This window comes from Diplotaxodon limnothrissa, linkage group LG8 (assembly GCF_057381915.1).
Source record: "Diplotaxodon limnothrissa isolate DT_005_m linkage group LG8, D_limnothrissa_male_GT1.1, whole genome shotgun sequence".
Lineage (NCBI taxonomy): Eukaryota > Metazoa > Chordata > Actinopteri > Cichliformes > Cichlidae > Diplotaxodon > Diplotaxodon limnothrissa.
This window is the reverse complement of record NC_140603.1, coordinates 15,988,911-16,011,590: the sequence shown is the minus strand read 5'-3', so window position 1 is coordinate 16,011,590 and position 22,680 is coordinate 15,988,911. Positions and strand designations below refer to the sequence as shown.

Here is a 22,680-nt window from a genome sequence, read left to right as displayed (position 1 = left end):
AGATCACATTTGTAGTTGCATGTTTAAACTATATGAAAGCTATAGATCCTCCTTATAATTTTAGAAGTCAACATTTTGTGTAAAAATGTCAATGCTACCACATTGGATTAATTAAACCAAAAACAGCTTGCTATATCTGACATCATTCTTTCACCCACTCATTCAACACTTTACACTTTACTATACAATGAATATTTCTGAGTTTGAATTGCAAACATTGTACAGTGAATTAGAATTTTTGTGCTTAGTGCAGTGCGATACATGCAAATTCTTGTTAGTTTTTGTAGTTTTGTGCTGATAGTTTTGGCGCAACTGTCTCTTTAGCACCACCAATAGGTGATTTTGTGAATAGTTTTGACACATAGTGACACTGCAGGAAGTGGAAAGAAGTAGGAATTTTTAAGGAAGCTACACATGACTGCAACCAATCCACATGCATCAGCCATTAATCCTTAGACCTTTCTGGCATCATCTGTATGTATATTGTTTATATGATCAAAAACAAAAATAATCCCAATACAGTGTCATGTACTGTTTAAAACATAGTGCTGTCAGTATTGTAGCTCGGTGTACACAGGGCTTCCTCTAAATCACTGACGTAACTCTGAACAGTCACCCTGTAACTTCTGCATTTTGGTTTTCAACTCTGACTTTGTCAGCAGAATCAATACGTCACTCATTTCTCAAACTACTTTCATGGATGTAACACAATGGACTGTTTAGTGTGATGCATGCACAATCATTCTTGTAACAACATCCTAAAAAGTTGATTCTGTTCATCTGTTTGCAGTGTTTTTAGTGGAAGAAACATTCATAAACTCATCTAAGTGAGTTTTTCAGTCTCAGCTGTCTGCAGATTTCAACAACCTTATAAATTAGGGGTGTCAAACATAAGGCCTTGGGACTAGTGTTGGCCTGACAAAGACTTTAATCCTGCCCACTGGACACCTTGAAAAAGAGGGCATAAATTTTAGACTTTTAACTGTATATATCTATTTTATAAGTGTTAAAGATTTTCCTACAGATAAACACACACACACACACAACCTGCAAATATCAGCAAGACCTATTTAGAGACAGGACTCAAAAAGTTCAAAGCAGTTGGAAGGACCAGTCTCCACAGGGCTTTTGCTTAGACCCAGACTCATGTCAATATTATCCCAGAGTCCACACCAGAGTCACACACCACTCAACAGCTCGCAATTTCCAAATCCTGTGCACATGGACAGACTGATGAACATAACTTTACAACAAATCCAAACAATAACCAAAGTAGGAGTAGCACTTCACTAGCTGCTTTCAAGGCACCAAGCCATCATAAGCTGATGCACTGCTGCATCCTTTCAAAGCTGCCCAAACGATCTCATCAGAGCGAGTGTGTGATTGCCACCAGGTATGTGATCCTGAAGGAACATAGGCCAACGCGCGCGCACACACACACACACACACACACACACACACACACACACACACACACACACACACACACACACACATAGGGAAAATGGAGAATGGAGGCACAGACTTGAAACCAAAAACAGAGAGACAAGGACACAAGAAGAAAACATCAAACAACATAACATAATATAAACATGATATGATATACTGAAGAAGATATTAGAGAAAACAGAAAAACTCACACACGGGGAAATCAAAAAAACTAATAGAATAGAAACAAGCCCACTTTTCAGTATTAAAACAGCAATGAGTTAATACGATTCAAAAACTATTCATACTAAATAACAGTAATCAAATACAAGGGGTCTAGAGAAAAAAGTAAGAACAAAAAGTGAACATTTTCTGTGAATTAACAAAACCTATGTTACAGTTTTTCTCAGTTGCTTTGGTGCATTTCTCACAACAGAATTAAACTTTGCACAACAGTTAGTTCAACCTCCACAACATGTAGTCGTTTTGGCACAACCTTGTGGCGGTTTCATGTTCATTGCGTCCAAAGGCAAATGCCTTTGGACATGAAGCAGTTGAGTAAGTACAAATATCTAAAGAATGGTCACTTTTGACTTGCTATTCATCACTATCTCCTTTCTTTTATCATGAATGTCACAATTATTTATACTTGTACCGGCTGAATAGTCATTGTCCTTACAACTAATAGTCTTCATTTCATTGCTTGTGTCAGTGCACTCAAAATTGTTGAACATCTTGTCAAACACTTTGTACACCCATTTTGAAAACCCTATTTTTAAGGAGTTTCCATGAAACCCCTGCAAACGTTTGTATATCTTGACGAAGCGGGATTCAATCTTGCAAAAGGCGTGAACGAAATCACATTGGAGAAATAGCCACCATTGATGTCCCAGGCCAACGAGGAGGAAATATTACAATGTGTGCAGCAATCTCAGAAAATGGCATTCACACCCATATTCCTCGTATTGGTGCATACAATACACAACACCGGTTGGCTTTTCTGGACGCTCTTTATAGGGACCTAATCCCACAAAATGAAAGGGATGATCCTGGTGACAATCGGACAATGTATGTAGTGGTTTGGGATAATGTTAGCTTCCATCACTCTGCTGTAGTCGGGCAGTGGTTTGCAGCACACGACAGGATGCTTATGGAGTTTCTTCCTCCTTACACTCCATTCCTAAATCCAATTGAGGAGTTTTTCTCTTCCTGGAGGTGGAAGGTATATGACAGGCATCCACATACCCAAATGACCCTGCTAGCAGCTATGGATGCAGCTTGTGATGACATCACAGCAGAGTCCTGCAGAGGGTGGAGTTGACACTCCAGAAGATACTTTCCCCGATGCATCGATAGAGCTGACATTCGCTGTGATGTTGATGCAAATATGTGGGCAGACAGACGGGAGCGTCTAGATATCAATGATTGATATGCAGCAGTGTCTGTTTTTCAGTTTTGTTTTTTTGTTTCATAACCACTGGAGTGAGGTTTACTGTCTAAGTGAGTTTATGTTTGCTGTAAAATGTTTGATTTACTGTATTTCCCCAGTTTGCACAATGCTGTGAACAGTTTCAATTAAATATTATCAAGAGTGCATATGGAGTGTCTTGATTTTCCTTTACAATTTATGGTTTTCAACATGCCATGCATGCTGTCCAGACTTGACATGTCATTGGGAAGCACCTACAAAGAAATCCGTCACAATGAGAACATGTTCAAACCATTTGATTTTGTGACCAAAGGTGCTGGTGTAATGACTTGTAATTGTGACAGCCCTGACACTTTGATTGATATAAGTACTTGCTTTTGATGAATGTATTATCTGTTTTGATTAAGGGACTTGCTTTTGAAGCATTGACTACTTATTTTGAACAACTGACTTTTCTTTTTGATGAAGTGACTCACTTTTGCAAGTTATCCACCATGTTTTGCAGTTTGCACTAATTGTTTTGAGAAGAGCCTTAGTAGTGGTGCAGAGATCAATTCTGTTGTGAGAAATGCACCAAAGCAACTGAGAAAAACTGTAACTTGATTTAATTACCTGGAAAATTTTCCCATGATTAAATTGTGTTCAACAGATTATTGTTTTGAATGAGACCATGTCATCTAGCTATATTTTTGTTATATTACTACTACTACTGTTACTTGTGAGTACAAATGGTTGTCTGTCTCTCTGTGTTAGTCCTATGACAGACTGGTGATGTGTACCCCACCTCTCGCCCTACGGCAATTGAAATATGCTCAAAACAGGAAATGGACACCATGACATCTTCTTCTGACAAATGTGTTCCAAGTCAGGACGCTCAACATACTTGAAATAATAAAGCACTCTTTTCAGGATAACATTTAATCCATTCAAGATTAAAAACAAATTCCTGTAAATGTTCTAGTTATAAAAAATAGTTCGTTTTTGTACATTAACATATTTTTGGCCATTGAAGAATATTACATTTCTTCACCTTGAATAATTTTGTTGTTTTTACACTGCATGACTTGAGTCCGTATTGAGTCACAGTGACGTGCTGTGAAGCATTAGTGGTAATCCATGAATGTTTAGTCAACACACTGGAACTGAAAGGGCGTTGTCTAAAGTAGAGGTATATTTGCACCCATGACCCCTCATCACTGCTCACACCCATTTTGATGTGAAGATGCAACAGCTTTCCCAAATGACTGATCTCCTCAACCATATCTCAGAGGAAGTGAATTTCCATTGTATACATCCATAAACACAATCTTTCAGTCACTAATAATTGATTTGCTCATAGATGATCTTAGAAACACAGATCAATAAATCGAGAGCTTTCCTTTCATGCTCTCTGTTTACCATGACAGACTAGTACAGTCTCCACACCACTCCAGATGCTGTACCAATCTATTGGCAACAAAAACTGAAGTTAGAATAATAAATAGCCAAATAAAACCTTTAATTATTATTTACATGAGTTGATTTTGTTGCCTAGAAACTAATAAACGTTTCAGTTGTTATAAAAATCAAGTGCTTGAATCACTGGATAAGACTTAAGCAATACCACCACAGTCTATAGTGTCATAAAATAATGATGTAACTCCTCCTACATAATAATTCCTTTAAATAACTGTCTTATCTTTGAGGAAGCACTGTATCATTTTTGTATTTCTGGTTTCAACTCTTCTCTGACACTATCAGCAGATGTAACATCTCACACAATGGACTGGATATCTAGTGCTACACTATTCCTGTCAGGTAAAACAAGTTTGTATGTTGTGATTTTATCTATTATTTTCTAATTATGAAGGTCAGCAAACAGTAAAATTATGACTGGCATTTTGATGAAAACTGTGTTTTTCAATCATAAAACTAAAACAGGTTCAAAAACTGTAATAAGTCCATGCAATCGTTATACATACATATCTGACTGTTATGTACTGTTAGGTTTGGTTTAGCCCTGTATGGGGGTAAACCAAACCTGAGGCTTTTTACATTAATGTCACATCATATGTATCTGTCCAGTTTATTCTGACATGTTTAATATCATGTTTATTCATGTCTGTATAACAATTGAGCAGAAATGTAAATAACATGAAAAATCAAACAAATTCTAAGCGGATTGATAGTTTTTAACTATTGTTGAAACAATAATGATCATATTAATATGGCTGAGTCATGGTGACAAGAAAAAAAATGAGTGCATGTAATAATGATGAGGTATATTTTTCAAATACATGTACATTATGGAGAACAAGCACTATATGATATACTGGTTATTTCAGACAGCTGTGTAAAGCTAATGCCCAAAAAATGAAGGCAAAAATAAGGCCGGTCATTTCAGGGGGAAGCCCTCTACAGGACATTCAATTTGCAATGTAAAATTAGATTGTAATTTTATGGTTTTCATCTGAGAAAAAATTTGCCTCTCTGTATTTTTTGAATATCAAAGTTAGTAATCACAGTTTTCTGATTTCAATTTATTTTTGGGATTTATAGAAATGCTATACAAACCTTACTTATCTCAGACATTTTCTGACTTATGTGTGTGTGTTTTTGTTTGTAAGTGTGTGTGTGTGTGTGTTGGCCTATGTTCCTTCAGGGTCACATACCTGGTGGCAATCACACACTCGCTCTGATGAGTTTGTTTGGGCAGCTTTGAAAGGATGCAGCAGTGCATCAGCTTTTGATGGCTTGGTGCCTTGAAAGCAGCTAGTGAAGTGCTACTCCTACTTTGGTTATTGTTTGGATTTGTTGTAAAGTTATGTTATGTTAGTTATGTTAAGTTATGTTCACCAGTCTGTCCATGTGCACAGGATTTGGAAATTGCGAGCTGTTGAGTGGTGTGTGACTCTGGTGTGGACTCTGGGATAATATTGACATGAGTCTGGGTCTAAGCAAAAGCCCTGTGGAGACTGGTCCTTCCAACTGCTTTGAACTTTTTGACTCCTGTCTCTAAATAGGTCTTGCTGATTTGCAGGTTGTGTGTGTGTGTGTGTTTATCTGTAGGAAAATCTTTAACTCTTATAAAATAGATATATACAGTTAAAAGTCTAAAATGTATGCCCTCTTTTTCAAGGTGTCCAGTGGGCAGGATTAAAGTCTTTGTCAGGCCAACACTAATCCCAAGGCCTTATGTTGTGTGCGTTTTTGTTTGTAAGTGTGTGTGTGTGTGTGTTTTTGTCATAACTTGATGAATCTGACATAGTTCAGGAGAGCAGGATGTATGTGCACACAGGTGTGATTGTCTATTTAGCTGCATTTTTTTCAATACTATAAATAAGCAAATTATACAGTATAGTAATGATATGTTTTGATACTGTGGTATACCTGATAAATATCTGGAGCTTTAAAAAGTACTACAATATCTTTTCTTTAAAGTTTATGTTTCAGCACTTACTCTTGGACTTATCGATTAAAATACAACAATCAAAGACACAAAACTGATTCCAAATTAAAATATTAAAAATGTTTTTTAACTGAATAACTGTTCTGAGTAACAAAATTCAGACCTTTAAAATGTTGGACTTTGGTGCTCTCTAGTGGTCATAAAATAAACATTGTGGCTGCATTCAAGAAATACAATGAAACTAACACAGACTGTATACTGTTTCTATAAGTGATTATAGATAGTGCTGATAAAATCACATTATTATTCCATAATCAGCTTCAATAATGTTTTTCTTTCTTCTTTAATTCTCAGTCTTAAATGCAGCGCTTTGTTTCAATATCGATCCTGCGGCTTGGAAGACCCTGAGGAGCTCTGCTGCTGGTTTTGGCTACCAGGTGGTTCAAAGACAATCAGAGTAATACTTTTGCTTTTTTGTCAAAGAAATATTGAATCATGTAATCCTTATTAAAACAATGGGAGCTTTTTCACTTCACCTCATCCACCAAACTTGTATCTTATGTTTGGTTTTCTCTCGTTAGCTTGCTCATCAGTGCCCCACTAGAACAGTATTCACAAAACAGAAAAGGGAAAATATATAGGTGTACCACCTCTGGAGAAAACTGCCAAAATATACAATTTCAAGGTAGGTAGTTTCTTAATGTCTCAACAGAATGTCCTGAAACTCTGACAGCATTTTTCAAGTATTCATTAAATCATATTCAACTTTTTTTTTATAGTGATCACAAAATGTATTTTATGAGTGTTTTAACATCTAATGAATGCTTCCAATCCAGAGCCAGATTTTGCAATCAACATGTCTCTTGGTTTGACAATGAAAAGTGATCCTGGAACCCAAAACACTGTGGTGAGTTGGTGAACTGCAAATACACTGGCACAGGAAAATAATCAGTTAACTCTAATCAGAATTTGACCTTTTCTTTCTTTTCAGGCATGTGGTCCAACTATTCCAAAGGACTGCAAAAGCTACACTATGTACAATGGTGTGTGTTTTCAGATAGACCAGTACAATAGATTTGGACCTCCAATCCCTTCTTCCATTGACGGTAATTAGCATACTTATATTATTTGAAAATATACTTATGTTTCATGCATGCCCACACATACAACATGGGCTGTGGGGGTCACAGAATGAACAAAATCTAATCACTTTCTTTTTTTTTTTGCAATGTAAGCTTTGATTGATACAAAGAGGAGTTTAGTTGAGACAACATAAAACAGAGTATAATACTTATTGTCATTGCATGTGCCACATATAATAGAATTACAGTGTCTCTTCATCAAGAACTGCAAACCATACATGTACATTTGAACCCCCACGCCCCTTAAGAAGAGAAACAGTGCTTGTATTCAGCAGACTGATTGAGTTGGCAAATAGGACAAAATTTGTACATTTTAGTTTTTTTTATTAATTGTAACTACATGTTACTAGTTTGAATTTGATTGGGTTAATTAAAAAAAGAGTTTTTTGTTTTTTTTTAATTTTTCTTTGTTTAGTTTTAGTCAACTTAAACAACCATGGTCTGGTGTCACAGGCTGGGTCTCTGAACCAGCGGTCTGAGTATATTTTTTTATTCATCTCATGTTAGATTTGTGATTATATCATGATCATGTGTTATTCCTATTTAGCTTTCAGTTGAGGTTAAAGTCAGCCATTATTTATGATTGTCTCCTTGGTTTCTGCGTTTGTGTCTTGTCTAATTTATCATAGTCTGTCATAGTTTGCTCATTGTTTTGCAGTTTGTTCATCGTTTCCTTAGTTTTCATGTTTCCTCCTTCCATCAACCAAATAAAGGCTCGCTTTCTGTTTGAATTCAGGTTCTGTTCTCCTGTGTCTGCATTTGGGTTCACATCTGAAACGCACCGGCTGCTCAGCCGTGACAGTCTAAGAGTGACATGTTTCCTTTTCTTTGTTTGTGATTTCTTATAGCTTCTAGAAAGAAATACAAATAACTTCAAAAACTAGTGTAACTAATAAAAAAGTAATTTTTTAACAAATAAAATTTGAAATTAAGAAGTGAAAATTTTTGTTTTAAATTCACTGCAGACCACAAAGAAAGTTGTTTTATTTTGTTATGCGAGTTGTGCTAAGTCTTAAGTGGTGTTAAACATTCAAACACAGGACTCAATTTCAAGTTAAATAGGGCCCAAAAAAGAAGTGAAAAGGAGATTTAAAGGGAAAACAATGATGTTAATATTATTCTTCCAGAATACCAAGAAATTCAGTCTTTTCCACAAAAAGGGCACAGAGAGCAGTTCAGAAACACTAAAAGAGCATTCCTTGCCCATCTGTTTGACAGAATGCCTGATTGGAACAGACATCGCCTTTCTGTTGGATGGTTCAAGGAGTGTAAAAAGTCAAGATTTTCAAAAAATGAAGACCTTTGTGAAAAACCTCGTTGGGTCATTTCTCTCAAGTGATACAAAGGTGAGGAACTGCACTGCTATTCTCAGTTAGACATAGACATTACAAGTACATGTAGCTTTTTTAAATTTCCATAAAAATATGTTTTTTTTCTTATGTTTTCCACTTATTTCCACTTTCCACTTATTTCTCTGTGCATGTTTTTTCTTCAGTTTTCTGTTTCCCAGTTCTCTCATTCACCAAAGGTCCATTACTACTTTAATAATTTTTTCTCATCTGGATCATGGAAATCTAACATTGATAGAATTACACAACTATGTGGAGGAACTTACACAGCTAAGGCCATCGAACATGCTGTGTAAGTGCTGCCAAGATTTTGCATGTTTATTGTGTGATCTTTTTATCCAAAACACTGATGTAACCTTTTTCAAAAGAGTCTAGTGTTTGTGGATGTCTATACAGTTAATGGAGCAAGTCAGATATTAGATATAAAAACTGTACTTGTAGAGCTATATTTAACTGAAATCTAAATTCCCTGTTATGTTAGAAGAAAATACTGTTAGAAAGCAGGGTATGATTGTTATTTAAGAGGTTATTTTACTTAACCTCTAAGACAACAAGATGAAAGATGAACTGAAACTCTATTTTCTTCATTCAACAGCCAAAATGTTTTTACACCACAAAGGGGATCCAGATCAAATGCAAAGAAGGTGCTGATAGTTATAACTGATGGAGAATCTCAAGACTCAAATCGCTTACCATATGCAGCACAGCTAGCTGAGAGTAAAAAAATAGTTCGATTTGCTATTGGGGTAAGTACCTGTTCATTGAGCCTGTAAAGTTAACCTAATTTATACATTCCCAGCAGTTCCTGAGGTCACGTGACCAGGGCTGGTCGTCCAACATGCAAGGCTGAAAACAAAAGGCGACAGAGCTTTTGTAACTGTGGCCCCCAGATTGTGGAACTCTCTCCCTTTGAGCCTGAGATCTGTGGACTCCGTGGTCGCTTTTAAAAGACAGCTAAAAACTCATCTTTTAAAACTTGCTTTTGGTTGACTTTTATTTTTAGGTTTTAGCTTCTGTGAAGCACTTTTATCTTGAAAGGTGCTATATAAATAAAATTTTACTTACTTACTTACTAATTTTCTTATGCAATTTAAAAAGTACAAACATTGATAGGAAACTGATTGCTATGGGTGATAGACATGTAAAAACGGCTATTATAATGTATTTAGATGTTAGCATCTATAAGAGCATTTTGTTATTTTGGGGAAATTATGAGAGTACAGTATACAAACTCAGTACTCATTGCAAATGCAAATATACTTGGATCCCTTTGGTTTAATAGGGAAACAAATCCACACAATATAATAACTTCAATGTGTGTGTGTGTATGTATTTCCCCTCTAGGTGGGGGATGCGTTTAATAAACCTGAGGCAAAACAAGAACTGGACACCATTGCATCTTTTCCCTCAGACAAACACGTGTTTCAAGTTAGAGACTTCAACGCACTTGAAATAATAAGACAGAACTTAGAGAAAAAAATCTCTATCGAAGGTACAAACATAAACTTGCTTTGTTGACATTTTCTGGAGTAAAGGCCTGGTAGAGCATTACAATGGAGAAAAAGGAATTTGGTGACTGGTGGGATTTGTTTCTAAATTACTTTATTTTTGGAAGTTTCTGATTAATAAATTAATTTATAATATTAGGAATCCTGTGTTTTCATTATTCCATTGTTTGTTTTTGGCTTCTCAGATATCCCTAGTACTTGAGATCTCCAGTTTTGATTAAATTTTAATACTCTCTGTAGTATTCTCATCAGTGTTTCGGTGCTGTGTCTTCCCCCCTCTATTACATGTCTACAGACATGTCTGTTACGCATGTCTGTGCTTTTTTTGCTGTTTCAGTTGTTATTTACTTTTATGAATATGGTTATTGTCTTTATTTCAAACAACTTGAATCAAAGCTGAAAATGTGCACAGCTTGAGTCATTGTCCAGAAACTCGTGGTCCTAACTGTATTTAAAATTTATAGCAATTCTTCCATCTGAAGTTGATAATTTTATCTTTGTCCATTTGTAAAATGACCAAAATACACTCTGACATGCTTTCAATAAACAGCAAGTCATTATTTAGAATTATACCATTAAGTCATAATAATAGCATGAATGAGCAAATCGGAATTTATTACAGTCTTTTAAATTTGTGTTTATTTTTGTGTTTCAGGATCTCAGACCAGTGGGGAGTCACTGAGAATGGAAATGGCTCAAGAGGGATTCAATGTAGCTTATGTGCCTGAGGTAATTAAAACCACTTTAAACTAACCAGACAGTCAAGTGATATACAAAAAAGGGCAGCCAAACAAACTTCAGATTTTAAATTAATTTCTATGAATTCAATATATATCTATCTACACTGCAGGGAATTCAAATGTCTATTGTTGGTGCCAACCAGTGGACGGGAGGCTATACTCAATTTACAACTGGGTATGACAGGGTGAAAACATACGAGATGCCATTGGAGCCTGACAGTTATCTTGGTGAGAATATTACACTGACAACAAACTAAGTGTAAACATAGCTATGCTGTAATTATTATTATTGGATGAAATATAAAAACTGAAAAAAATATTCAAAATGCTGAAGGTGTATATGCTAAAAACATTTTAATATCAGTCACATTGTTTTGATTGTCTGTTACTTAACATAAAATATGAAACAAATGGCTACAATTAAAATAATAAAAACAATAAATAAAAAAACCTGGAAAACCCAGAAGACTGGAATAAGAAAAGACAACAATAACAAATAAATTTAGGTTTATTAAATGACCAAAAACTGCCCTCAATAGTAAGATGATAGACAAATGGATGAATGTATGGTTGGATGGATATGCTCACTAGTAAGTATGTTGGGGGTTCCTTTGTGATTCAGAGTATAGAAATTGTAATCACTTTAACAAATAGATTCAGAATAAAATTAGGTGAAGACTTCTTTTGGTCTGCAGACATCTGTAACATGCAGTAGGCTTAAGGCAAGAAAAGGGTATGTTGAAATAGAAGGCTTCTTACTGCAAATGATGGCTGAATTATAGGATACAAGTAAGTTTTTTTGTTTGTTTTAATCTGGTATGTTAGACAGTTGTTGAAATATGTAATTTCAAACTTTGCTCCCTGCAGAGGTACTTTAGAAAAATCTATACAATTTGTCTATGTTAGCCACATTTGATTTTTTTAACTAATGACTTTGACTGCTTGACTGTTAAATTCTAGGTTACTCCATGGCAATTGCTAAAACCCAGCGTGGCTCACTGACAGTTATTGGTGCTCCACGGTTCAAACACAGAGGAACAGTGCTTGCTGTGACATGGAGTTTACAGTTCTCAACAGCTAACAGACAAAGCTTTATGAAACAAACGATTGAGCCGTTTCCGTGGCAGGTACAGCTTTACAGTATAAGGCGGACATGAAAAATAAACTATAATCAAAACCTGTATCATTTTTATGTATCTGATGTTTTTTTCTTTAATAATTTGTTCCTTACACAGTATCAGACTGGTGAATATTTCGGGGCAGAGGTGTGTGCCATGGACATAAATAATGATGACATCACTGATCTAATCTTTATATCAGCCCCAATGTACACGGAGCCTGATAGAGAGGGAAGAGTTTATGTTTGCAGATTAACTGGTTCGGTAAATATATTTAGAATATTTATAATATTTTATGTACTACAGTTAAATTAATCAGTTTATTTGCCAACTTTCTTAATGATCATAAAATATTAACTCTCTTCCTTTTAGTTTGTGGAGTGTAATTTTGATGATCCATTAGTACTAAGAGGACGTGCAGCTGTCAAAGGAAGGTTCGGCTCTTCTCTTGCTGTGCTGCCTGATCTAAACTCAGATGGATTCAGGGATTTGGCAGTTGGAGCACCTTTGGAGAATAATGGTGAAGGCAGCATCTACATATTCCACAGTGAAGGAGGACGAATCAGTCCTACTTACTCACAGGTGCACAGCATCAGAGAGCTCACAATGATGTCTAAACTCATCTATCATGTAATCTCAATATTGACAAAATCTGCAACTTGATTAGATAAAATATTTCCATGTACACAGAGAATTACTGGCTCTGAGGTCGAGTCAGGACTGAAGTTCTTTGGCGTGTCAATCAGTCAGTCATCTTTTGACCAGAGTGGTGATGGACTGCCTGACTTAGCGGTGGGTTCAAAGGGCACAGTTGTTTTATTGAGGTAAGTCCAAGACAGTCCAATCATGTGTTATTGTTGGCAATGTTTCTGCCATCTTAAAAATATTATTAAGTGACCAAAAACCTTTAAGCAGTAGTGGTTTATAAAATGTGTTGTGCTTACTTTTGTGAAATCGTGTTACTAATTCTGGTGAGAACACCACTAATGATACCATATGTTAGTATGTTATTAATTATGAAGGTAAAAGTAGTTCACATGTATATTACTACTTTCCAGATCAAGGCCCATAGTAATCGTGAAAACTGATGTTTCATTCAGCCCAAAGCAAATCCTTACTACGAATGTAGACTGCTCAAAACCACTCGAGAACACAGCTGAACTCTGCTTTACCATGAGCAGAGTGTCTACAGTCAACACAGGTTCATCATTCTCCTCTCCCTTTCTAAACTACAAAGTCACTGCCCATCAGCTTAATGTTTTTTATTTATATAAATTCATAGCATTGAAATCCATTTGTGATTTATTCCAGCTCAAGCAAGGATTCATTATACTTTAACAGTGGATGCCACTCGGAAACCTCCAAACAACCGAGCATACATCAGTGGGAAACAACAAGAGCAGTCTGGATCATTTACTATAGACTTAAGAAACAGACAGTGTTCAACTGTAAAATTCTATATTAAGGTAAAATCTAACAATATCTGGAAAAAAAACTAAACAAAATATAAACAATACAATACAATCAATCGATTTCAATGCAAAGAGTCCTTTAACACTGAATCTAAACCATTCATCCCTCTTCTTGCAGGCCTGTCCTGAAGACTCTCTCAATGTGCTCTCCAATGAGCTCAAATTCACATTTGATGGTTTATCTTCCAACACAGATCCCAAACCAAGTCTGTCCCCACAGACTAAAACAACAACCATTCATCCTGTAAGTCTATTAACAAAACAACTTCCTCCACACCCTGATTTCTAATTCTTTTGTCTACACGCATAGGCATCAGTTTTTGGAAAAATGAGTCCTACTCTACATAGTTCTTTACCTTAAAATTATAGTTTTTGTCTTAGATTATACACTTTAAATTGTTTCCCTGAGCGTCCAGAGGACCAAGATGTCTTCCATAAATGGATCAAGTTGTTTTGTTTCCTCTAACAACAACACAAAGCCTCCACTAAATGGCAGCACACAAAAATTGGTCATTGGATTTGGCTATACAATGTTCAAATTGCAATCCGTAAATAAAACGTCATGTAAATACTTTTTTCCATCATGCTCTCTTCCACAGTTAGGGTTTGACATCAACTGTGGCAATGACAACAAGTGTGTTGATAACCTGAAAGTGGATTTCAACTTCACCAGGTGTGGCAGAATTACAAGACTTTGCTTGGCTGCTTTCCTTTTCCTTTGTTCTCATCCTCCTTTATACTTTGCCAGATCCTCAGAGGTTAAAGTGGGCATTGATGAGCTTTTGAATGTCACAGTCACAGTGGAGAACAGAGGAGAAAACTCCTACAACAGTCGTGTTATTCTCACGCACCCAGCTGGACTCTCCTACAGGAAGTTCACGAGTCAGCAGGTAAGGTATCAGGATCAAGTCTGTATCAATTCATCACTGATCTGCTGCTCTTCCAATCCACCTAGCAGTCATTTTATTTTATAATAAAGCGAAGAATTGAGTGCAGCCCCTTGGACAGTGAAGATGGTTTATCCCGGGGAAGGACAGACTGCACTATTGACAAGCCAATTTTCAAGAGCAAAACTAAGGTTTGTTTGTTTTCTTTATACATAAAGTATATTCTACGTTCTGCATAATTTAGCAAAAATTATTACTCAGTCTTATCTCTCTCATTCAATTAAGGTTTTCTTCATTGTTTCCTATGGAATTGACAACAACAGTCTACTTGAGAAGAAGATCTTTGTCACTGTGAATGCCAGCAGGTACTGTTCATTTTGGTACATGTACTCATTAAAGCAATATCCCAGACACAATACAAATATTTTCAATTCTCTCTTTCAGTGGAAATCAGGAGCATGCCACTACAAGTGAACTTTACAAAAAGAAATGGATTGATGTGAAATACAGCATTTTCATGACATTTGAAAAGTATGTGCTGTTCTATTTCTATCTATCTATCTATCTATCTATCTATCTATCTATCTATCTATCTATCTATCTATCTATCTATCTATCTATCTATCTATCTATCTATCTATCTATCTATCTATCTATCTAATTGTTTTTCTTTGTGTTTAACCTTAAAAATATATCTGTTTAGCTCCCTCAGTTACAACAATTTCACATTTGGGATGAATAGTTTGCAGAAACCAGTTCAACAGTCAGTCACGGTGAAATATACCTTCTCCATAGATTTTTATTTTTTTTAAATGTATTGTGTGATATAAACCTAGCTATAAAGCTTGTAATTCTTTTCTTTTCTTGTTTAGATTACAAATGATATCAGAGCGCTTAATTTCACTGTGGTGATCAGGGTTCCAGTGAAGCTTGGTGAAAAAGACATTTGGGTGGATTTGAGCAATCTACAGGTAATTTATATTCCAGAAGATTTAGCTGCTGACCCCAAAATGGCTCAAGCTTAGCTGTGGGACAGATGTATGTGAGGACCAATCACACTGGCACTTAAATGTATTCCAGATCACAGACTGTCAGAGAGGAAATGATGAAGAACCACCTTTCAAAAATGTTGTTCCTCAAATACTGACAAATAAAGTAGTTGTAAGTACACCTCTGCACATTAGCTACTGAAATGTAAATTCACAGTAGATTTTAAAATTCAAATTGCACTGGGTCAAGACAAGTGTTCCATTCAGTCTTCTTTAAATCACCAACAGGACTGCTCTGTAGCCAGGTGCAGAGTGTTCAAGTGCAACACATTCCTGGAAAGACGGATGAAGAGGACATATGAAATATCTGCCAACCTCAGTTCAGGATGGATAGAGCAGGTAGTTGAAGGGAAATTTGTGTTACATGTTTCATTAATATATATATGTATATATACTGTATATAAAAAAAAAATTCCCCTCTCGCCCCTGCGGGCGGTCTATCCTTCAAGCGACTGTCCTCTACCATAGGCCTGGGAGCTTGAGGGTCCTGTGCAGTATCCTTGCTGTTCACAGGACTGCGCTCTTCTGGACAGAGATCTCAGATGTTGTTCCTGGAATCTGCTGGAGCCTCTTGCCTAGCTTGGGAGTCACTGCATCTAGTGCTCTGATTACCACTGTTACCTTCACCCTCCGCATCTTCTCAAGCTCTTCTCTGAGCCCTTGGTACTTCTCCAGCTTCTCATGTTCCTTCTTTCTGATGTTGCTGTCATTCAGGATTGCTACATCTATCACTACAGCCATCTTCTTCTGCTTTTCTACCACTACTGTATCAGGTTGGTTAGCCATCACCATTTTGTCCATCTGTATGTGAAAGTCCCACAGGATCTTTCTGGATGTCAGCCACTTCCTCTATCTGACAGTGGTACATACCGTGCAGGGGCCTGTCCTTCCATGATGGTTCCTCCTCTTGCTCCTCATTCTTGGGTTTCTGCTGCCTGGGGTATTCACTGAGCAAGTGGTTGGTTGGGGCCACTTTCATTATGCATTCATGGATGTTCTTTGTCTCATCCTGGAATGTGGTTCTGACACTCACCAGTCCCCGGCCTCCTTTCTTGCACTTAACATACAGCCGCAGGATGCATGCAAGGTCAGGAGCTTCCTCATCTTGATCTAAATGACTTCTATCTCCTCCTTTGGCAAGCTTATTATTCCAGCAGGGTACCTGATCATGGGCAGGGTGTAGGTGTTGATAGCTTACCGTTGTTCTTACCGTTCAGCTCACCCCTCTGGACTTCCCTGACCCGCTGCAGGTACTTTCCTAGCATTATGTTTGGACACACTTCAAAACTATGAATGAACACATATGGAATTATGTAGAAAAAAATGTTTGAAATAACTCAAAACATATATTTTAGATTCTTTAAAACAGCCATCCTTTGCTTTGATTACTGCTTTGCATACTCTTGACATTCTCTCGATGAGCTTTGTGATGTAGTCACCTGAAATGGTTTTCCAACAGTACTGAAAGAGTTCCCAGAGATTCCAGTCACATCCAACTACCAGCCAATAACCACCCTCAGTACCACATGGAAGCTCCTGTCTGGCTAAAATGAACAGGCACATTGCTCAATATATGAGCAGGGCACAGAAGGGAATTGGCAAGAATACCAGAGGCCCAAAACACTAGCTACTGTTAGACAGAGCAGTCAGCCAAGACTGCAACACTAGGGTGACCAACCTGTGTGCTGCCTGGATTGACTACAAGAAGGCCTATGACTCGATGCCCCACACCTGGATCCTGGAATGTCCAGAACTGTAAAAGATCAACATGACTCTAGGAGCCTTTATCATGAACTGAATGGGAATGTGGCGTACAACACTAGAAGCTAACTTCAACCCCATCGCACAAGTCACCATCAAGTGGGGGATCTACCAAGGATATGCACTGTTGGGCACAGAGTGATGAAACCTGCAGCTTCAGAATTTGTGAGGTGTCGGCTTCCAGCACCCGCAGCGTGTAAATGTATGTGCTGTCGGGTTAATGATCAGCTCTTTGTGTTTATATCTTTTTGCGGAATCTGTTTACCTGCTCTCATTTGTTTTTTTGCTGTTTGGCTGTTGTTGAAATAGTTTCGTGAGCTTTAACCTGAGATTCTGATGTTTCTGGCAAAATACATCTATATTTAAAAATCGATTCAGGATTTAACGAATCGATATTGGCTTATTAAAACTAAGACTGATTTGAATCTGGAAATCTATTTTTTAAACTCATACCTAATTCAAAGCTCATTCAGATTTGAGTAGTGTAGTCAGATGGTAACAATGGCATTCTAATTGTCACAGTTACTCATATTTTGTATTTTAAAATACGTAACGGCGGTACATCTATTCTGTTACTCCCCAACACTGGCTACCCTACTGGGGTAATAATCTTGCCAAAGGAGGAGAAGCCACTGATATCAAGACAAGGAAACGCCTGACCATGCATGGAGGGTTTCAGCATCCTGAGGCTGGACTTGGCGTGCCTAGCAAAAGAAGTTTGGGACACTGGTATACAGAAACATCTGTGTCAAGTATGGCCTGGAAGTCCCGAGGTCAAAATAGGAGACACCCCCCTAGGGTGGTCAAGAATGACTGAGCGAAGATCCTGTGGGACTTCCACGTACAGACAGACAAAATGGTAATGGCTAACCAACAAGCAGAGGAAGACGGCTGTAGTGCTAGACGTAGTGATACCAAATGACAGCAACATTAGGAAGAAGGAAATTGAGAACCTGGAGAAGTACCAAGGGCTCAGAGAAGAGCTTGAGAAGATGTGGAGGGTGAAGGTAACAGTGATCCAAGTGGTAATTGGAGCACTCTTTACAGTGACCCCCAAGCTAGGTGAATGGCTCCAGCCGATCCCAGGAAATATCTGTGCAGAAGAATGCAGTTCTCTGAACAGCAAAGGGACCAGCAGGACCCTCAAGCTCCCAGGTCTCTGGTAGCAGACCCGAGCTTGAAGGATAAAGACTGTCCACAGAGGCGAGAGGTGAACACACATTGTTCCTGTATATGTATGAGTAACTTGGTAAATGAAATAATCTAATTTATGGCCAGCTCATTCTATTTTTTTTCTTAGATTGGACTTCAATCTGCCAAATTCCTCTTAACCAGCACAGTCAGTCTTGAGTACGACAAAAACCAGTACATCTACTTTTCAACAGGTTCTGACAACCCTCCTGTTCGTAAGGTGAGTACACATTCTTGTCTATTGTTTGAGTTATTAAGAGCTTCTTTGGCATCGACATCCTGTTTTCTCTCAGATTGAAGTTGTGGTAGAAGTGTATCCTGAGCCAAATTTCACCAAAGAAATTATTGGAGGATGTCTGGGAGGACTGGCTTTTCTGGCTTTACTCACTGCTGGCCTGTACAAGGTGAAAGACACTTCTTACATTTTTTCAATAATTACAAAGGTTTAAAACATTTTAGTGAAGATTTCCAGTTAAAAAATAATTTAGAGGTTATGTAGCTTGGTTATTTATTTAAATTTTTACTGCCACTGAAATTCATGATTGCTTGATTTTTTTTCCCCTTGCATTCCTAGGCTGGATTTTTCAAGAGCAAATACAAACAGATGATAAATGAAAATCCAGCAGATGTTCCAGGTCCAGGGACTGATGCAACAGCAGAATAACAAAGATCACATTTTTTAGTTGTAGGTGTAAACTAAATTAATAGGATGAATATCTGTGAATATACCCTCCTGATATTTTTAGGAATGAATATTGTGCGTATAAATGTCAGTGCTACCACGTTTGATTCGCTAAACACAAACAGCTATGTCTTGTGAGATTATTCTGTTATCATATGTTATCTTATATCTGTAGTTAAAGTAGTTGAATTGTGTTAACTGCTGTAGGTCATATAATATCCTTTAGTCTAGATTGTGTGCTGTGTATGCAGCTTAGTTTCCATTATATTTTTGGGTTAAAATAATGTGACCATTTTTGGATTTGTTAGACAGGTGTGCATTACCCTGTACCCTTGATCTGCTGTGAATGTGTTACACCGTTTCTTGACATTTCATACTGCTGAATCATGAAGAGAATGTTGTGTGCAGAGGACCTTGTGCCGATAATAGAAGAGACAGACCACATTCCATACCCCCACCTTTACAGAGAGCAGAAAGACAGGGAGCCGAGGTCATAACTTAGTACCAGAGAAAGAATGTGAATGTTTAGGCTTTTATGACTAGGTGGGGGCCACTAGAGGTTATAAGAAGCTGGTATGGACAGCTTGTATGGAAATAAAGAATTGTTGATTGAGCATTTATACACCGAGTATTGTCCTTCCTTCAGCCCAAAAATTAAAAGAATTTGGAGTTTTTAACAGTCTGAAATCACTCCCTCCCTCACTTACTAACTATTACCTATAACAGAGTTTCCTATCATCTTTCATAGTCTTTTTTCAGAACCAGGAAATTGTTCAAAATACAAATGAAAAAAGCAGCACTAATATGTAACAGTAAACACTTTAGAAGAGACTAAGAGATTCTGATTTACCAACCTAAGTTTGTATCTGAGCCAGTGGCCCTCTCATGTCCAGAAACAGGAAGGAGCTCGTTCGTCTCTTCTCACCTCACCTGTACCTTCTTCATATGCAGTTTTAAAAAGCTTCTTAGATCAGTTGTTAAAGCATTTTAACTAGTTAGTCACCACCAGATATCCCTGCTTTGAAACACAGCTACTGGAGTCCCTGGTGGTGTTGAATCCATTTTGTTGGACCAATCAGCACAGGTTCTTAGGTTTGCTCAGCTGTGATTGTTTCTTCAGATTTGAGTAGTGAAGTGTTTTAGTGAATTTACCCTTGATAACTAGTGAGAAACAAAGACCTGAATACATTTGTCCTTTAATAAACATGATAATGCCATGATCACATGAACATATTTTCTGAAATGTTGTTTAAAGTGAAATTTTATTTATTATAATCCTGAGCTATACAGTGGGAAAGGATCTCAGTCTGCGTTGTAAGTGTCCTCAAGTATCTAAGTTCAAATGCACCACTAAGTGTTGTCTGGTTGTGGTAGCTCTCTTATTTTGTAAAAAAATAAAATAAAATACTATCAGCTACTCCATTGTCACAAGGTTTAACAAAGTTTTATGTCAGATGCCCCTCTCCTAAGGTTTCTGGAATTGAACCTGTAACGTTTTGTTTGTCAGATTAATGCATAAATCATTACCCTATTGAGCTACATTTTCCACAGCAAAATGAGGTTTAGTTAATCCTGTGTTCCTGCAAACTTTTAAGTCTAATGGTGTTTTTTCCCCTGCTTCCCAATGTTCCCTGTGTGGTTCAAGTGTGGCTCACTTCTCAGTCAACTTTTCTGTTTCTGTTGAGCTGGTCAATTCCACCTGAAATCCTTCACTCCTGAATTCTCTGCATGAACTCACTTGCCTGTTCACCCTCCAATGACTCTGCCCACCAACACAAAAGAGAGCAGTGACCTCTCATTGAGCATACTCTGAGGACAAATTAAGTAAACCGCCCCACTCACGTTATAAATTATTTTCTGGAACATTTCTGTGGAACCACTGTTTGTAGACTCCGCTAACCAATGAGACGCTGTACTTCCTCTGTCAGTTAAATCATAGAACAGATATAAAATTATTACATACTTCTGTTCATTTAGCTCCTTAAAATTTGACATACAGCACACATGACATGGCCAATGTGTTTATGCAACAATAGCACACAAACACACACAGAAATACATGCATGCACATACATATGCATGCATGCATGTGTGTAAGGAATTTAGTGCAGTGTGGGGGATGTATCACTGATTGGAATTAATATGTAATAATAGGTACAAAAATTTGCCTGACTGTGACCAGTGTGCAGAGAACAGTAGAATCTTTTTAACATAAATAAATACAGAACTGTAACTGTAATGCTCTTATTGAATTTAGTACAATAATGTGTAATATTTGATCTTACTTCTGCAGTCCAATTTTGAGTTTGGGGGAATTTTGAGGTATTTTTTAAGAATGTCAAAAAAGTAACAGTATAGCTTGTGTCACTCAAGTATGTGAGTTTGATTGATGACCCTAGTCTTGACCTTCTGACCTTATCGGAAGTACTCCGTAAGTGACTAATCGATTCCAGATGTGTGAGTAATATGATCCATATGTGTGACTAATCGCATCCGACGGGAAAAAAAAAATTATATGTTTTGTCCAGAGAGGGAGGGGGGCGTTCCTGGGGGGAAGTTCAGAGATAATTCCAGGGGCATGGAAAGTTCAGGGGGATAACACAGCAGATTTCTGTCGAGTCAACGGAGATCATGTTCTATAGGGAGACAGAATGATCGCGGCAGTGTTGGGTAAGTTCCTTTTAAAAAGTAATTCATTACTAATTACTTAATCAATATTGTATTTAAAATACTTATCTAATTACTGTGTCTGAAAGTTAAGTTAACTAAATACTTTTTAATATCCTTATAAACCTTGAGTGAACAAACAACAGAAATTAAACTCTTTAAATACTTTTTTTTTTTTTAAAGACAGAGACTCTACGCAGCGGTAGCATGTCTTCCACAATGTAGCCTGCAATCATTTTTTTAAGCTCACCTTCAGATTCTTTCTCTGCTGCTGAAGTAAAATCAAGTTTTGCCTGCTTAGCAGGAGTTGCTGCGGTGTTATCCATGGATGATGAACAAGGATCACTCAGAAGTGTTCGTCTATGCTCTCGTGTCAGGCGCTTCAGTAGATTACTCGTGCTATTAACAACGGCCGATAGTTTTTTCTCCCCAGGAAAAAGCTTAAATATTGCTGTAATGTTCTTGTCTGCTTGTTTCAGAAAAGTGGAGAGACGGGAATATGTCAATTTCATAAAACAGCCACTTGTTTCAGCCGAGTCTGACATCTTCTGTTTTAGAATACGACTATGCAGCAAACTTGCGCGAAATGACGTGCAGCTGCACCACAATGATGTTAAAGCAGCAGAGTTTACCTTTACCTTTAGAAGATAAATTATTGAAATTAAATAATGATATTCAGCAAGTTTAATTATATTACAATGTAACGCAAGTACATTGTAAGTAACTGTTATTAAAATACCTAAAAATGAACAGTAATCAGTTACTCTACACTCAAAAAAGTCAACTAAGGCAGTTGTTTGATTAATTCAATAGACATTTGTCTATTTAACATGAACATATTGAGTTTAGGTTTTTAAATCATTATCAGT

General features: G+C 37.1%; 1 protein-coding gene across 2 annotated transcripts in view; it reads left to right on the top strand.

The window, feature by feature from the left end:
• Positions 1 to 4,617: 4,617 nt before the first annotated feature.
• Positions 4,618 to 22,680, top strand: part of LOC146626604 (integrin alpha-M-like) — a 42,517-nt gene continuing 24,454 nt past the window's right edge. The window contains exons 1-29 of one of the 2 annotated variants that reach the window (XM_085361376.1): positions 4,618 to 4,654; positions 6,600 to 6,702; positions 6,827 to 6,930; positions 7,082 to 7,152; positions 7,237 to 7,351; positions 8,606 to 8,733; positions 8,883 to 9,028; positions 9,332 to 9,482; positions 10,081 to 10,228; positions 10,900 to 10,973; positions 11,095 to 11,212; positions 11,945 to 12,111; positions 12,220 to 12,366; positions 12,475 to 12,684; positions 12,793 to 12,926; positions 13,161 to 13,303; positions 13,414 to 13,568; positions 13,693 to 13,818; positions 14,174 to 14,247; positions 14,323 to 14,464; positions 14,554 to 14,652; positions 14,747 to 14,826; positions 14,906 to 14,992; positions 15,165 to 15,234; positions 15,334 to 15,432; positions 15,542 to 15,622; positions 15,739 to 15,849; positions 18,572 to 18,682; positions 18,756 to 18,866. In XM_085361376.1, the coding sequence (XP_085217502.1) occupies positions 4,618 to 4,654; positions 6,600 to 6,702; positions 6,827 to 6,930; positions 7,082 to 7,152; positions 7,237 to 7,351; positions 8,606 to 8,733; positions 8,883 to 9,028; positions 9,332 to 9,482; positions 10,081 to 10,228; positions 10,900 to 10,973; positions 11,095 to 11,212; positions 11,945 to 12,111; positions 12,220 to 12,366; positions 12,475 to 12,684; positions 12,793 to 12,926; positions 13,161 to 13,303; positions 13,414 to 13,568; positions 13,693 to 13,818; positions 14,174 to 14,247; positions 14,323 to 14,464; positions 14,554 to 14,652; positions 14,747 to 14,826; positions 14,906 to 14,992; positions 15,165 to 15,234; positions 15,334 to 15,432; positions 15,542 to 15,622; positions 15,739 to 15,849; positions 18,572 to 18,682; positions 18,756 to 18,866 (3,342 nt within the window). The remainder of the gene's footprint in view (positions 4,655 to 6,599; positions 6,703 to 6,826; positions 6,931 to 7,081; positions 7,153 to 7,236; positions 7,352 to 8,605; positions 8,734 to 8,882; positions 9,029 to 9,331; positions 9,483 to 10,080; positions 10,229 to 10,899; positions 10,974 to 11,094; positions 11,213 to 11,944; positions 12,112 to 12,219; positions 12,367 to 12,474; positions 12,685 to 12,792; positions 12,927 to 13,160; positions 13,304 to 13,413; positions 13,569 to 13,692; positions 13,819 to 14,173; positions 14,248 to 14,322; positions 14,465 to 14,553; positions 14,653 to 14,746; positions 14,827 to 14,905; positions 14,993 to 15,164; positions 15,235 to 15,333; positions 15,433 to 15,541; positions 15,623 to 15,738; positions 15,850 to 18,571; positions 18,683 to 18,755; positions 18,867 to 22,680) is intronic. The other variant, XM_085361377.1, reaches the window with a different exon arrangement.